We start from the raw sequence: 13,870 nt of genomic DNA on the forward strand, positions 1-13,870 counted from the left end.
TTTTGAAACGCAAACCAATTTCAGATCGGAAATCCTTCGCACACGAGCAAATTCGAAGCTTAGCAAAAACGCACTTGTGGGGCAAGCCTGGTTTTCAACATGGAGTAGAGTTGAGGGCTAGTTCCTGCCGGCATGAACCCCTCTCAGCTGCACGGTGAAGGGAGGCAGGAGGGTGGAGGGAAGAGCACCTGGGCTGCCGTAGATTAGCACAGCCAATAAGGACCGAGCGTGGTAGGTTTCGTAGTGGGTCTGCAGGCTTCCAGAACTCCAGCAGCTGAACAGGCTTAGGTCCTGTGCCTAAAGATGCTACCAGCCTCCCTTGGGCTCCTGTCCAGGTTTTAATAACCCTCATGGAAAACCTCCCTTAGAATCCCACCCACTTAGACTTAATCCTCTTTACATTTATTTCGTCTTCTCCAAGTGGGAATAAAGAATGGCTTCCTAGCTTTTTTATACCTTGTTAAACATCACCCATGGGGCCTCTGGGTTGAGATCCTTATGTCTTCAAAGCGTAAGTTGCAAATTCAAACGTGGATAAGAGGCTCTGCATATCAGACTGTCAAGAATTTTTGTGTTTGCTTTTTTTGTTTGATTTGCTTCGTTTTATTTTCTCTGAAGAAGTGCTTTCAGCCCCGCTGAGCTTGCTTGTGAGATAAGAACTCTCAGAAACCACGACTGGAATGTAAATTATTACTAACTTTTTAAGAAAGAAATTTGGACACACGGAACAAAAACTTGAGAACGTTCATGCCTACTGTTACCGTAATAAATTTATGGGGAAAAGGTCTTTAAAAATCATCAGACCTAGGGGCGCCTGGGTGGCTCAGTCAGTTGAGCGTCGACTTCAGCTCAGGTCATGATCCCGTGGTTGGTGAGTTCAAGCCCCGCATTGGGCTCTGTGTTGACAGCTCAGAGCCTGGAGCCTGCTTCAGATTCTGTGTGTGTATCTCTCTCTCCGCCCCTCCCCTGCTTGTGCTCTCTCTCTCTCTCTCTCTCTCTCTCTCTCTTTCTCTCTCAAAAATAAATAAACATCAAAAAAAATTAAAAAGTAGTCAAATGTAAAGGAAAATATTGTATGCATGGCATTTCATTGTGGTACCCTGTGATGTGGGATCGGTGAAGTAAATCTAGGAGTATTCAAAAGTTAGAATGTCTCAAGCAAATATATCATGTTTTCTCATATATTTCTGGCATGAGCCTCAAGGTGTAAATTCCCTGAGGGGATTTCTCACTGATCTGTCGGTTGGATTCCCCGACTGTCTCTGCTGCATCCCTAAGAATCCTGGGCGGTGACGAATGCACACTGATCCGCTGCCCTTCCTTCTCCCTCCTGTTGAATTGTAGGCTTATCGCTATTCACATTGCTTCCAACTCTTTTTATGCTCATGGGTGCTGTGATATTCATGTGTAATTTGATCAACTATTATATAAACCCATGCTATATGAATACGGAGAAAAGGCAGATTTTATTCCTATGAAAACCCATTTCCATGTTTGCAGGATTTCAGTAAAGGCGAGTCGCTGAAAGAATTGTTGATGAACGAGATGAGATCAAAGTCAATGGAAAAATCACAAATCCTTGAAAGCTTTTCGTACAAATTACCGGTATCTTGAAGGTTTTATTTCCATCAAAAAGAGGAAGAAAAGAAAAAAGGGAGGGAGGGAGGAAAGGGAAGAAAAACAAGAAAGGAGGCATTTTGGATGTCACTTACATGAGGAAGAATCTGGAATTATAACAACTTTTTCTGTGCCATCAGACTGGGAAGTCATTATATAGTTATGTTTCATAATTTGAAATATTTACAGTATTTTTTTCAATGATTCTCTACGTGCACTGACTTTTGATGGATCAAAAAGCCATCCCTTCACCATATCCGATAAGAAGGATTCTGTGGGGGCGCCTGGGTGGCGCAGTCGGTTAAGCGTCCGACTTCAGCCAGGTCACGATCTCGCGGTCCGTGAGTTCGAGCCCCGCGTCAGGCTCTGGGCTGATGGCTCGGAGCCTGGAGCCTGTTTCCGATTCTGTGTCTCCCTCTCTCTCTGCCCCTCCCCCGTTCATGCTCTGTCTCTCTCTGTCCCAAAAATAAATAAAAACGTTATAAAAAAAAATTTAAAAAAATATATATAAAAAAATTAAAAAAAATAAAAAAGAAGGATTCTGTGGAACACTGAATACATCACACACACACACACACACACACACCCCGCATGCACATAGACTCGCATGTACGTGTGCGTGCATATGCGTTAAGAACACACCAAAATGACAGTGAATCTCTCGGAGTGGTTGACACATAGGTGCTTTTTAGACTTCCCTAACTTTTCCAAAGTCTCTACGGTGAGCAGGTGTACTATCACTTTCAGAAACGCATGTATTTTAAAATCTGATTTGCAAGAAAACAACCACTCACTTTTGATACTTTGATAAATTTAGGTTGTATACATCGGAGGAGAGAAAACTCTGGGTTTCTTGTATGCCTGTCATGCCCTAGACCTTGGGCTGGGCATGTTGTGCAAGGTAATCCGCTAGGGAGGCCGATTCGTTTAGAAACCAGTATAACACTACCACTGGCAAGCGAGGAAAATTGAACTTTGGCTCAGTTTTCGTAAGCATCCCTGTGATGTTATACAGCACTGTATTTGAATTTGAAGTTGGTTCTGGGTTTTCACAATTGGTTTATTTTTTTCTATCGGCACACTATTGTCTTAGTTTATGATAATATCATCCATGTTTAAATTGCATAATTTGCGTATGTAGTATTTTGTTTTATCAGAAAGAATGCTATTGTGTTACTAAGAAAGTTACGTATCCAGGAAAAATAGCTTAAATTATTGTTGCTGTGCACATGTGTGTGGCAGACAGACTCTGTTTATTCTTTTAATTTTTTTAATTTTTTAAATTCTTTTAATACCATGAATAATTGGGGTCACGAGTCCTGCTTCCTCTTAGATTTTCCTTCTCTAGCTCTTGCCCAACACAGCACTTACCCCCGTGTTTTCCCCAGAACGCTTACCATCACTTGACATCATATACTTACTTGTGCATTTTCTGCTTCTTCCCTGGAAACACGGAGCCCCTGAAGATCTAGGTTTTGTCTTGTGTCCTGCAGCATCTCTGGCTCCTAGAAAGTGCCTGGCACACAATAGGCATCGAATAAACACTTGTTAAATAAATGAATTTTCAGGAGAAAGCATGGTTGTATAAAGCTTACTAACACCAATACAGTGACTCACTTTATTTGTAAAGGAAATGTGAATATTATTCATGATTGTGTGTACTGAGATAAAAAAAAAAACTGATGATAAATGTTATAAATACGTTCATGCCTTCCCATCCAAACGTACTCTATCCCTTAATGGCAAAGGAACAGAAAGAAATTGAATGAATACCAACCTCTGACCTCCTTGCAAAAAAGGTTGCTAGAGGCATTTCTTCAAGTGCATTTGGTCATCTTAAACTTTTAAAAAATATATACTCCTGGGGTGCCTGGGAGGCTCAGTCGGTTGAGCGTCTGACTCATGGTTCGTGAGTTCGAGCCCTGTGTCAGGCTCTGTGCTGACAGCTCGGAGCCTGGAGCCTGCTTCGGATTCTGTGTCTCCCTCTCTCTCTCTGCCCCTCCGCAGCTCGTACTCTGTCTCTCTCTCTCTCAAAAATAAATAAACAATAAAAAAATTAAAATATATAATCCTATTGTTAATCATCCTACGTCTATAGGCATATTCCTTCAGTCGCTCTTTTAGGTTTAGTCTTGGGAGCCGTCCTGTCTGTTGACGTGATTTTCACAATAACCTTCTCCCCCGTTGTATTTGTACTTCGTTAGCCTAACAACCCTGACCCCCATTTTGTTGTCATACCTGCATGTCTCCCATGCTGTTGCGTGACCACCTTGTGTTCAAACACTCGCTCCATCTCTCTCTTGGGCAGGCACACGAAAAGCTGCCGACTGTGAAGAAGATGGGGGTAGACCGTCCTGTGTACCCTGTGAAGAAGGGAAGGACTACACAGACAGGAGCCATTTTTCTCCCAGATGCAGAAGATGTAGAATTTGTGATGGAGAGCATGGTAGGCGTCTTTAAAAGCAATCAAAAAGACCAATCATGGGGCTCCACGGAGAACCATGCATAATCCAATTTGAAATTGGGGCCTACTCTCGTACTATGTGCACACACAGAAAAGGGCAGCATGGAGCTGGTCGGGGTGAAGCGGGACCAGGTACCAGGCTAATCACCTGTCTACACATTTGCGGGTCAAATCCAGGCAATTCTCCCAGAATAACTAAATACGAACCTGGTGAACAGGGTTCATCAGCCCCGATCAAAATTGCATACATTTTTTCGCCACCTTGATTTATGCTCTTGTCGTGGCCCTCAAGAGCTCAGAAGCCTTCTGATACAAGGACAGAGGAATCCAGAGGTGCGCGGGATGCTCCCCCTTCTTTGAGGATCGATTTTGTCCTGATAATTCCAACGGAGGACCTGAATTTTTACGACTGTCCCAATCTATTGTGAGAACCTAGATTCAAATGTAACAAATACTCCCAGTTTCATTTGATATCAAGAAATCTCTGGACGTAAAGCTTTCCTTGGCCCCACGCAGGCTCTAAAGCAATGTTTCTCAACTGTGGCTGTACATTAGGGTCACCCAGGGAGCTATGAAAAATGTCAACTGTTAGGTCCCACCTCGGAGCAATTAAATAAGGATCTCTGAGTGAGGGCTTTGGCCTTGGTCTGACTGACTGAGTCTGGAGCAGGGCCTGATATTCTGCATTTCTCACAGGCTTCCAAGTGATACTGATTGCTGCTGGTCTACAACCCAGGCCCTGAGCAGCCAGGCTCCAGAAGAACAGGGGAACTATTTAAGCAGAAGTGAGGTGGCATTAGTTGCTGGATTGTCTGCCCACTTAAAACTCTGCTAAAATGATTTCGACTATTTCCACCTGGGGTTACCTGTTTGCCATGTAAATACTCTCTGTGTTATGGAAGATGTGCCGATTTAAGTGGTAGATCTCAAAACTTCCTGTGGCCCCTACTCACCATTTGCAGGGTCCACTTATAACGAGCTGCTCTAATTAATAGTCTGAAAATTGGCTTTCTAGGCTTAGAAGTGGAAAAAACCTGTACCCGGACCCAGAATACCAAGTGCAGATGTAAATCAAACTTTTTTTGTAACGTCTCTCTGTGTGACCACTGTAACCCGTGCATGATGTAAGTTTTCATCTTTCTTTGATCAAAATGCTAGAGATCTACCTTGATAGACCATGTCTTCCTAGGGGGGGAAACAACACTGGCTGGGAGTCAAGAATTTGGGTTCTAGTCTTGCTTCGCCTCTTCGTTCATTCAAACATCCAGTCTCCGAACGTTGATTGAACATCTCCTATGTGCTGGATAGTACGCGAGCTGCATAAGCTAACAAATGTTCTGAGCAAGCCATGTTCCTGGCATCAAACGTCTCAGGAGAGAGGCAGAGGCAGAGAGAGTCAAGAAAAACAATGGTTATGGGGCCAACACCGTGTGTCGAACAGCAGAAGAGGCTTGCGCCCAGGGTGTTATGAGTTCTACAGGAGAACCTTTCCCCTCGGCCTGGGGAGGTGGGGGGGTGTGTGTGTGTGTGTGTGTGAAGATATGACACATGGCCAGAGTCTTGAAAGAGGAAAGAGAACATTCCCAGGAGTACACAGATGGATAGGACATCTCGAGCAGGGAACAACATCTGCCGAGAGACAGGTGGACACTCCAGAGAGCAGAGTAGCTGGCCGGGGTGTGGTGAAAAGGAGCCAGGGCCAGATGACAAAAGGTGTTGTCTTTCATGCTACAGATCTTAGTTTTGACCCAACGGTAGAAAACCTGATGGTGCATCTCACTTTTCTTCTGATTAATTGGGGGATTTTGAGCAGAGTCAGCTAGCCTCCCTGACCCCCAGTTCCCTCACTCAGAGGACGCAGATAATACTCACTTCTCCTGTCAGCCTCACTGCTGTGACGTCAGGGTGGGTAATATGTGTTGTATATTAGCTTTTGCTTTGTAAGTTATTGTTTTGTGCAAATAGAAACGTTTAGCATTATGTTCATGTGCCTGGCCTTAAACTTGTACTTCACCTTGGGAACGTTGGCTTGACAAGTAGGGACATGATGCCTTATGTTTCTTACTTACTAGAAAATTCTAAATTATGGGCAGTCAACCTAGCCCTTACTTCTAGTCCCACATGTCTGAGAGTGCCTCATGGCGACAGGATAGGTAGGGACTAATGTAAGAAAATAAGAATAATAGTGTGGGTTCATTTATGTGTGAGTTTCTTTCAAGAAGCCTAGTGCAGCATTGTAAATGTATATTCTCTTCCTTATGATTTTTAAATGTCATTTTCTTTTCTCTAGCTCACTTTATTGTAAGAATTCAGTATAGGGGTTGCCTGGGTGGCTCAGTCATTAAGTATCTGACTTCGACTCAGGTTATGATCTCACGGTTCGTGAGTTTGAGTCCCACATCAGGTAAGCTCCAGCCCCTCTTTGGGTGAGCCCCGCTTCTCTCTCTCTCTCTCCCTCTCTCTCTTTGTCTCTCTGCCCCTCCTGGGATTGTCTCTCTCTGCCCCTTGCTCATTTGCACTCTCTCTCTCTCTCTCTCTCTCTCTCAGAAAAAATACAGTATAGAATGCATACAGTATACAAAATAGGTATTTTTAAGTTTATTTGAGAGAAAGAGATAAGAGTGTGAGAAGGCAGAGAGAGAGAGGGAGAGAGAATCCCAAGCAGGCTCTGCACTGTTATGACAGAGCCCCATGTGGGGCTCTATCTCACAACTATGAGATCATGACCTGAGCAGAAACCAAGAGTCGGGTGCTTAATGCACTGAGCCACCCGGGGGCCCCAGTATACAAAATATGTTAATCCACTGTTTATGTTATCAGTAAGGCTGTTGGTTAACAGTAGGCTGTTTAGTAGTTAAGTTTTAGGGGAGTCACAAGCTGTAGGCGGATTTTCAGCTGTGCATTGGGGGGGCTGGCGGTCAGTGCCCCTAGCCCCATATCCTCGAGGGTCAGCTGCAATAATAGTTCTAAATACCTCATAATCTCCATTCCATTTTCTTCTCACCGTAACTGTTGGATACAGATGTTATCTCTTTGTTATTGATGGGGAAACAGGCTCATGGTGGATAAGCAACTTATCCTAGCTCGCTTACTTAGGGAATCGGCTGAACCGATCTCATTCAGGCAATCTGACAATCTGACTGTCAGGGTTCGGCTGTCTGAAGAAAACCCCAAGGATTTTCCTCTTGAGTGTCCTCATCACCACTGGATGCCCTGACATCTCTACTGGCCAGCTGGGTGGGATTTCTAAGCAGTATCCTGGGTAGTGCTTGTCCTCGGGTCTTTTTATAATTCAGTGGGACTGTTTTGAAATAGTTTTTTGGCAGTTTATGATTTCAAGTTGTTTCCTACCAGTTTTAAGATCTTTGTCCATTTCATCCTTTTTCCTAATTGCCAATGTTTTATTACCTTTCTGTAATTCTTGGCAGCGTAAAGATTTTTTTTAAGTAATCCCTTCGCTCACTGTGGGGCTCAAACCTGCGACCCCGAGATCAAGGGCTTACGAACTGTGAGATCATAACCTGAGTCGAAGTCGGTTGTTTAACCGACTGAGCCACCCAGGTGCCTCTCAACTCTTTGTCTTTTAAAACATCGTCACTCTGTAGGATATTTCTCACCCAAACATATAAATCATGTTATGAATTTGTGCCAGTGTCAGATGCTAATCTAGCAACATTTGAGGGAATATGTTTGTCAGAGATGCAAGGATAAATAAAATGGCCCTGCGTGCATAGTGTGTCGTTGCAGACGATCAAGGAGCCAGTCCACCAGGCATTTTGAATTTCCTCTGTATTCTTTGCTTTTTAGGTGTGAACATGGAATCCTTGAGAATTGCACACCAACCAGCAACACCAAATGTAAACAAGGTGACTATTTCTTTTTATGACTGTATTCTCCTTTCTCTCGTACCCCCTGGAGAATCTGACGAAAAGCCAATCCCTTCTGATTCTTTGGGAGTACTCTGTTTAATCTCACAGATGACTTGGTTTCACGTGCAGTGCTCCATGTTTCTCCCTACAGGATCCAGCTCCAAACTTCTGTGGCTTTGTGCCCTGCTCCTGATTCTTCCATTCGCACTAGTATGTTGCTGTAAGTTCTTACTGTGTTCAAACTGCAGGATGAAATAACTTGGGAGGTAGTAATTCACAAGAATTCCCATCTGTCTCCTACCCATAAGAAAACTGCCAGGTAGGCAGCCTTGTTGTGTTGTTAAATTCCTGCCACTAGATGCACCCCCCTGAGACCTGATAAGAATGAGGGGTACGGCCATCCCTCAGCTACTGTTTTTAAACAATTATTCTGGAGTCCCGAATGGATATTCCCATCCTCCCTGTGAACAAGGATGTTTTCATCCAGGCCCCAGCTGAGTTGGCCAAGGACGAGAAGTCGTCCTTTACTGCTCACTGAGATGGTCCCATGCATTAAGAGAACAAGAAGTGGGGCACCCGGGTGGCTCAGTCAGTTAAACGTCCAACTTCGGCTCAGGTCACGATCTCGCGGTCCGTGAGTTCAAGCCCCGCGTCGGGCTCTGTGCTGACAGCTCAGAGCCTGGAGCCTGTTTCGGATTCTGTGTCTCCCTCTCTCTCTGCCCCTCCCCTGCACGCACTCTGTCTCTCTCTGTCTCTCAATAATAAACATTGAAAAAATTTAAAAAAAAAAAAAAAAAAGAGAACAAGAAGGTTCTTCCTGGGCAAGCCTGCAGGGAACACTTAATAAATTCATCCTCTCTGTGCCTCCTCTCCTTTTTCAAACTCCATGGGTTTTTCTTTTAATTTTTTATTTCTCCCCCTTAATTTAAAATACTTTGGCAGTGTAGTTTATGCCAGGGCTACCGAGAAAGTCAACACATAAGCCCCAATTGGGTATGTTCGTAATTACTGCAGGAAAATCGCTCATAAAGGCACAGAATGGTGTCAGGTTTTGAGAACTCTAAAGCATCCGGTTTTTCCTTCCCCATTGGAACAAATCACTGTCTCCAGTTCAGGCGAAGATGAAAAGGGTGCTTTGCCTTCAGAGACCAAATAGACACCAACTGTGCTTGGAGATGTACCCACTCCTTTCTTGCATCTCCTACTGACTTGAAGGCACACGCACACTGAGTGTGTCCACTTAGCTATTTGTGTGAGTATGTACTTGAACTGCCAGGCATGAAATGTCACCTCGTGGCAAGCTGATGCCAACTTTCCACGTCCTCTGGCTTCTGTGTTCTGCAATCGACACGCACCCAACTCCAAGCTGGTGAAAGGGGGTGGCGGGGCCCCATGCTAAGTGAGAAGCCAGCCTCAGGCTAGGCCAGGGTGTGATGAATGGATGACTCACGTGAAATGTGACATACCTCTAGAACATTCGACCGAGGGGGCTGGGATTTCCAGAAACGGGACAGTGCTGCCTCTTGGGTATTGGTCACGTTAAGTTTCAGGGAATTGCTCCCTCCTTCTCACGCTTCTCTTTGTGGGAGAGTGTGTTCGCACAGGCTTCCTGCAAGCCTGAGAACCGAGTCTGATAGAAATCTCTTTATCTTTCAGGTGTGTTGAAAAAGTACAGGAATACGAAGAATGGCCGCCGGGAATCTACAGTCTCAATTACTGTAGGTGTTGAAACGCGCATCGGCTTCCTTAAGAAAACAGAGAAAGTAGTCATTCAGCTTTTTATTTGTTCTTTTTTTTTTTTTAATTTTTTTTTTCAACGTTTATTTATTTTTGGGACAGAGAGAGACAGAGCATGAACGGGGGAGGGGCAGAGAGAGAGGGAGACACAGAATCGGAAACAGGCTCCAGGCTCCGAGCCATCAGCCCAGAGCCCGACGCGGGGCTCGAACTCACGGACCGCGAGATCGTGACCTGGCTGAAGTCGGACGCTTAACCGACTGCGCCACCCAGGCGCCCCTGTTCTTTTTTTTTAAACAAACACCTATGGTGTGTGCGTGTGCGTGGGCTAGAGGGGCATCAAAAATGAACTAAGGGGCACCTGGGTGGCTCAATCGGTTGAGCATCCAGCTCTGGATTTCAGCTCGGGTCACGATCTCATGGTTGGTGAGATCGAGCCCTGCATCAGGTGCCGCACTGAGTGTGGAGCCTGCTTGGGATTTTCTCTCTCTCTCTCTCTCAAAATAATAAAGTTTAAAAAAGAACTGAACTAAGATATGGTGCCCAGTTTATAAGAAGCCTTGACACAAATAACGTAAGTATGAGGGTGTGCTCAGCGTGAGTTGGAGAGAGAACGTGGCCAAGCTTCTGTGTTCTGCGTGGGTGTTATCCCTGCAGACGCACGGCGGACAGACGTTCTTTACGAGAGCAGGGACTCATTATCCGAGCCCCGGGCACACAGAAAACTCTGAAAGCCTGTCGCAAAGGCACAACTCAGCTCGCTCCAGCCACTTGTTACCTTCTCTCTCACCATATCTTTTATCAACATGGATCAAAGCATTTCAGATAGCAAAAGATACAGTGGGGAGAGAAAACAGTTCACTTGATGAATGATGATTTCCATTTGGGGTCAGGGCTCGGTGAGAGTTGGAGTTTATTAAGTAGTTTCAACTTAAACCATTTTCTCAGGTCAAAAAGAAGAATAGTAACTGTAAAGAAAATTGTAGAATAATTATATTTTTCATGTTTATTCTCACAAGTCTATATGAAAAAATCATCTCAGCACATTCCATGAATCCTTAGATTCCTTGCCTGCCTAAAATATAAGCTAATATTCCTTAGTTTCGGGCAGCATAAAACTTTGGATGGTGGGAGAACCCTTCTCAATCATGTAGTCCAGCTAATTTTATACATCAAGCTACTGACTGTACCTCCTTTGTATTAAGGAAGAATTAGACAGTTACATGTAGAATATTATATACAAATATATTTTTATTTATCTTGCTCCTTCCTTCCCTTTTTCTTGTCCCCTCAGGAAAGTATGCCAATGAATTTCGCAGGTAAGGCTTCTGTCTTTTCATTTCATGGAGATGGCTTCCTTAGGCGTTTACGGGCTAATTTCAGTGACATATCGCGAGGTCTTACTCCTCGTTAAACACAGTCCTTCCTGCTCACCGTCAAGTGTTTATCCGACAGTGTGTTTGAATGTATAACTAATACTCATGGTGAAAACTGAATTGGGTAGCAAGAAGACAGTATATTCTGAGGCTTAAGAGAATTTTCCTCCATAAACTGGTTTTTATAGAAGGCCTGCTTAAGTTGACCTAGTGGCCAAATCAGCTGAATTGCAGACTCTGTTATTAGTGGTGTATTCCTGGTTCTGTAATAATATTCATGATTCTGTTCAGTCCTGCTCCTTGGCCTATGAGTCAGAGAGAAGATCATAGAGTCTTGCCTGCCATTGAACTTTGTGGGTCATTGATCATCCAATCCATAGGGAACGTCAGAGGTGATCTCTCCCAACGCTCTTAGTTTATAGCTGAGGAAAGAACATGTACCGAGATGTTATGTGACTTGCCCGGGTCATCGAGCGCATTACTGGGGTCACGGGAGGGGTTGGGTTTTGCTTCCTGCCCACCTCCTCCGACCAGCTCTCTCGATCTCTAGGACTTAACGAGTATCTTTAATACTATTGGAGAAGTAAACATGGTTTTCTACGAGCATTTCATTTAGAGAAACCAATGTTTAGAGACTGTCCTCTATTTTGCAGACATCGACTTGAGTAAATACATCAGTAGCATTGCCGAACAAATGAAAATAACTCAAGTCAGAGAATTTGTCCGCAAGAATGGTATCAACGAAGCCAAAATAGACGAGATCAAGAACGACAACCTCCAAGACACAGCTGAACAGAAAGTCCAACTGCTCCGGAATTGGTACCAGCTCCACGGGAGGAAGGGCGCATATTACGCTCTGGTGAAAGGTCTCAGGAAAGCCAATCTCTGCGCTCTTGCCGAGAAAATTGAAGATATGGTCCAGAAGGACAGTGCGAGCTAACTTGAGAATGGAAACTGCAAACACGAAAATAAAAGACAAAGCCTGGCTGAATGTGAAAAACAACTCAGTTCTGAGTATCTACTGATCCATAGAGAGCAGAATGAGTGTCAGAATGAGTTCTTAATCGCTGTTGACCATCCACACCGTTCGCGTGTTTACAGGGCGTGTTTACTTTTTCATTCGTTAGGTTCTAGAGCTAATATATTTACGGGTTTGGAGGGTCTCATGATTCTGACGTGAAGGACATTGGGAAGACAGAGCCGGTTCAAAGTAAATATAGTAGCATGACTTGTGTACAAGTGTGTGTGCAGAGGAGAAAAGATTGGGAACACACTCTCGGGTCTAAACTCGAGTCAGAGGGTGTGGGTGTGAATAGCATCCGTGCATGTGAATGCAAATGTCTATCCCTAGGTTGATTCCCCTCCATAAATCAATAGAAGCTATGAGTTTGTTGCGATGTCACAATCACTGAAAAGACCACTTCGCCTGTACCTTTTCCTCCGTACTGACTCTAGAGATCCTATTGTTTTTGTAAACTTTCCACTCCGAGAAGAATATTCGAGGAAAGTTTGCATGTGCTCTGAATGTTTCTATCTCAAATATCTTTGTACAGGTTACTGGCATTTCCTTGTGAGGTATTTCCATGTTGAATTCACACAGAAAATGCAGACTGGATTATAACGCTTGGATATTTCCTATTCGTCCGTACACCATTTTTCTGGATCGGGATAACTCACTCACTTCTCAGGTGTCGAAATGTTTTCATCAAGGAAGGACTACTGGAGCTTTGTTGCCTGTCCATTCTCTGCCTGATTGGTCTTGTTGGCCAACACGCTCTCCAACCCAGAAGTGCGGCCTAAGAGACACTTAATGATCTGCTAAAAGCCGCTTAATGATCTATCTGCCCATAGAAACTTCTGGCCTGCTCTGGAGAGACTAACTGCTGTTACAGAAGGTGGCGTTGTGGTCTTTCAAGGACCCACGTCTACCACCGAAGATGATAATGTAGATTCCTATCTTGTCCTGTTCCTCGAAAAATGCTCAGTAAGGCTGCACGTGTCCTCTCTGGCGACAAGCCTACAGACGCAGCTCAGACACGGCAAAAGGGTGAAATCATCCTCAGGTTTTAGGAAGGCTCTTGTTACTCCCTGCAGCTAAAGGTAGCCTGTGTATGAATCTCTAATTCTCTCTTGGATCTCTCAGAAAGTACTTCCTTTTTTTAAAGTCCTCCTAGTAGTTAACCACCCAGAGGACCTGTCCCAAATAGTACATAATTGTTATTACAAGAGGATTGGATGTGAGGCTCTGAAATGTGGATAAGAAAGTAAATATTTCAGGGATGCCTGGGTGGCTCAGTCAGTTAAGCGTCCGACTTCAGCTCAGGTCATGATCTCACGGTTTGTGAGTTGGAGCCCCACGTCGAGCTCTGCGCTGACAGCCCAGAGCCTGGAGCCTGCTTCGGGTTCTGGGTCTCCCTCTCTCTCTCTGCCCCCCCCCCCCCCCCCGCCAAATAAATAAACATTAAAAAAAAGAAAAATGTTCTACCCTGCATACTTTCCATTCTGGCTACTTTGTGACCACTGGATTATCTCTCTTTTTTAATTTAATTTTGATAATATATCTTACTTAATCCCATTTTTCCCAAAATATTCTTATTTCAAGCTGTAATCTATATAAAAAGTTCTGATGAGATAGTTTACATTCCACATTCATTTTTCATACTAAAACCTTCCAAACCTGGTTTGTATCTTATTTATTATTATTATTTTTTTATAATTCTCTCTCTTTTTTTAATGTTTATTCATTTTTGAGACAGCAAGAGACAGAGCATGAACAGGGGAGGGTCGGAGAGAGGGAGACACAGAAT

The 13,870-nt window shown here is 44.1% G+C and overlaps 1 protein-coding gene across 2 annotated transcripts in view; it reads left to right on the top strand.

Annotated features, from left to right (window-relative positions):
* Positions 1 to 12,684, top strand: part of FAS (Fas cell surface death receptor) — a 29,104-nt gene extending 16,420 nt beyond the window's left edge. The window contains exons 3-9 of one of the 2 annotated variants that reach the window (XM_047825796.1): positions 3,926 to 4,063; positions 5,097 to 5,205; positions 7,889 to 7,947; positions 8,102 to 8,170; positions 9,607 to 9,668; positions 10,982 to 11,006; positions 11,717 to 12,684. In XM_047825796.1, coding sequence (XP_047681752.1) covers positions 3,926 to 4,063; positions 5,097 to 5,205; positions 7,889 to 7,947; positions 8,102 to 8,170; positions 9,607 to 9,668; positions 10,982 to 11,006; positions 11,717 to 12,003 — 749 coding nt within the window. In that variant the 3' untranslated portion in view covers positions 12,004 to 12,684. The remainder of the gene's footprint in view (positions 1 to 3,925; positions 4,064 to 5,096; positions 5,206 to 7,888; positions 7,948 to 8,101; positions 8,171 to 9,606; positions 9,669 to 10,981; positions 11,007 to 11,716) is intronic. The other variant, XM_047825797.1, reaches the window with a different exon arrangement.
* The last annotated feature ends 1,186 nt before the right edge of the window (positions 12,685 to 13,870 follow it).

This window comes from Prionailurus viverrinus, chromosome D2 (genome assembly GCF_022837055.1).
Source record: "Prionailurus viverrinus isolate Anna chromosome D2, UM_Priviv_1.0, whole genome shotgun sequence".
NCBI classification, from domain to species: domain Eukaryota; kingdom Metazoa; phylum Chordata; class Mammalia; order Carnivora; family Felidae; genus Prionailurus; species Prionailurus viverrinus.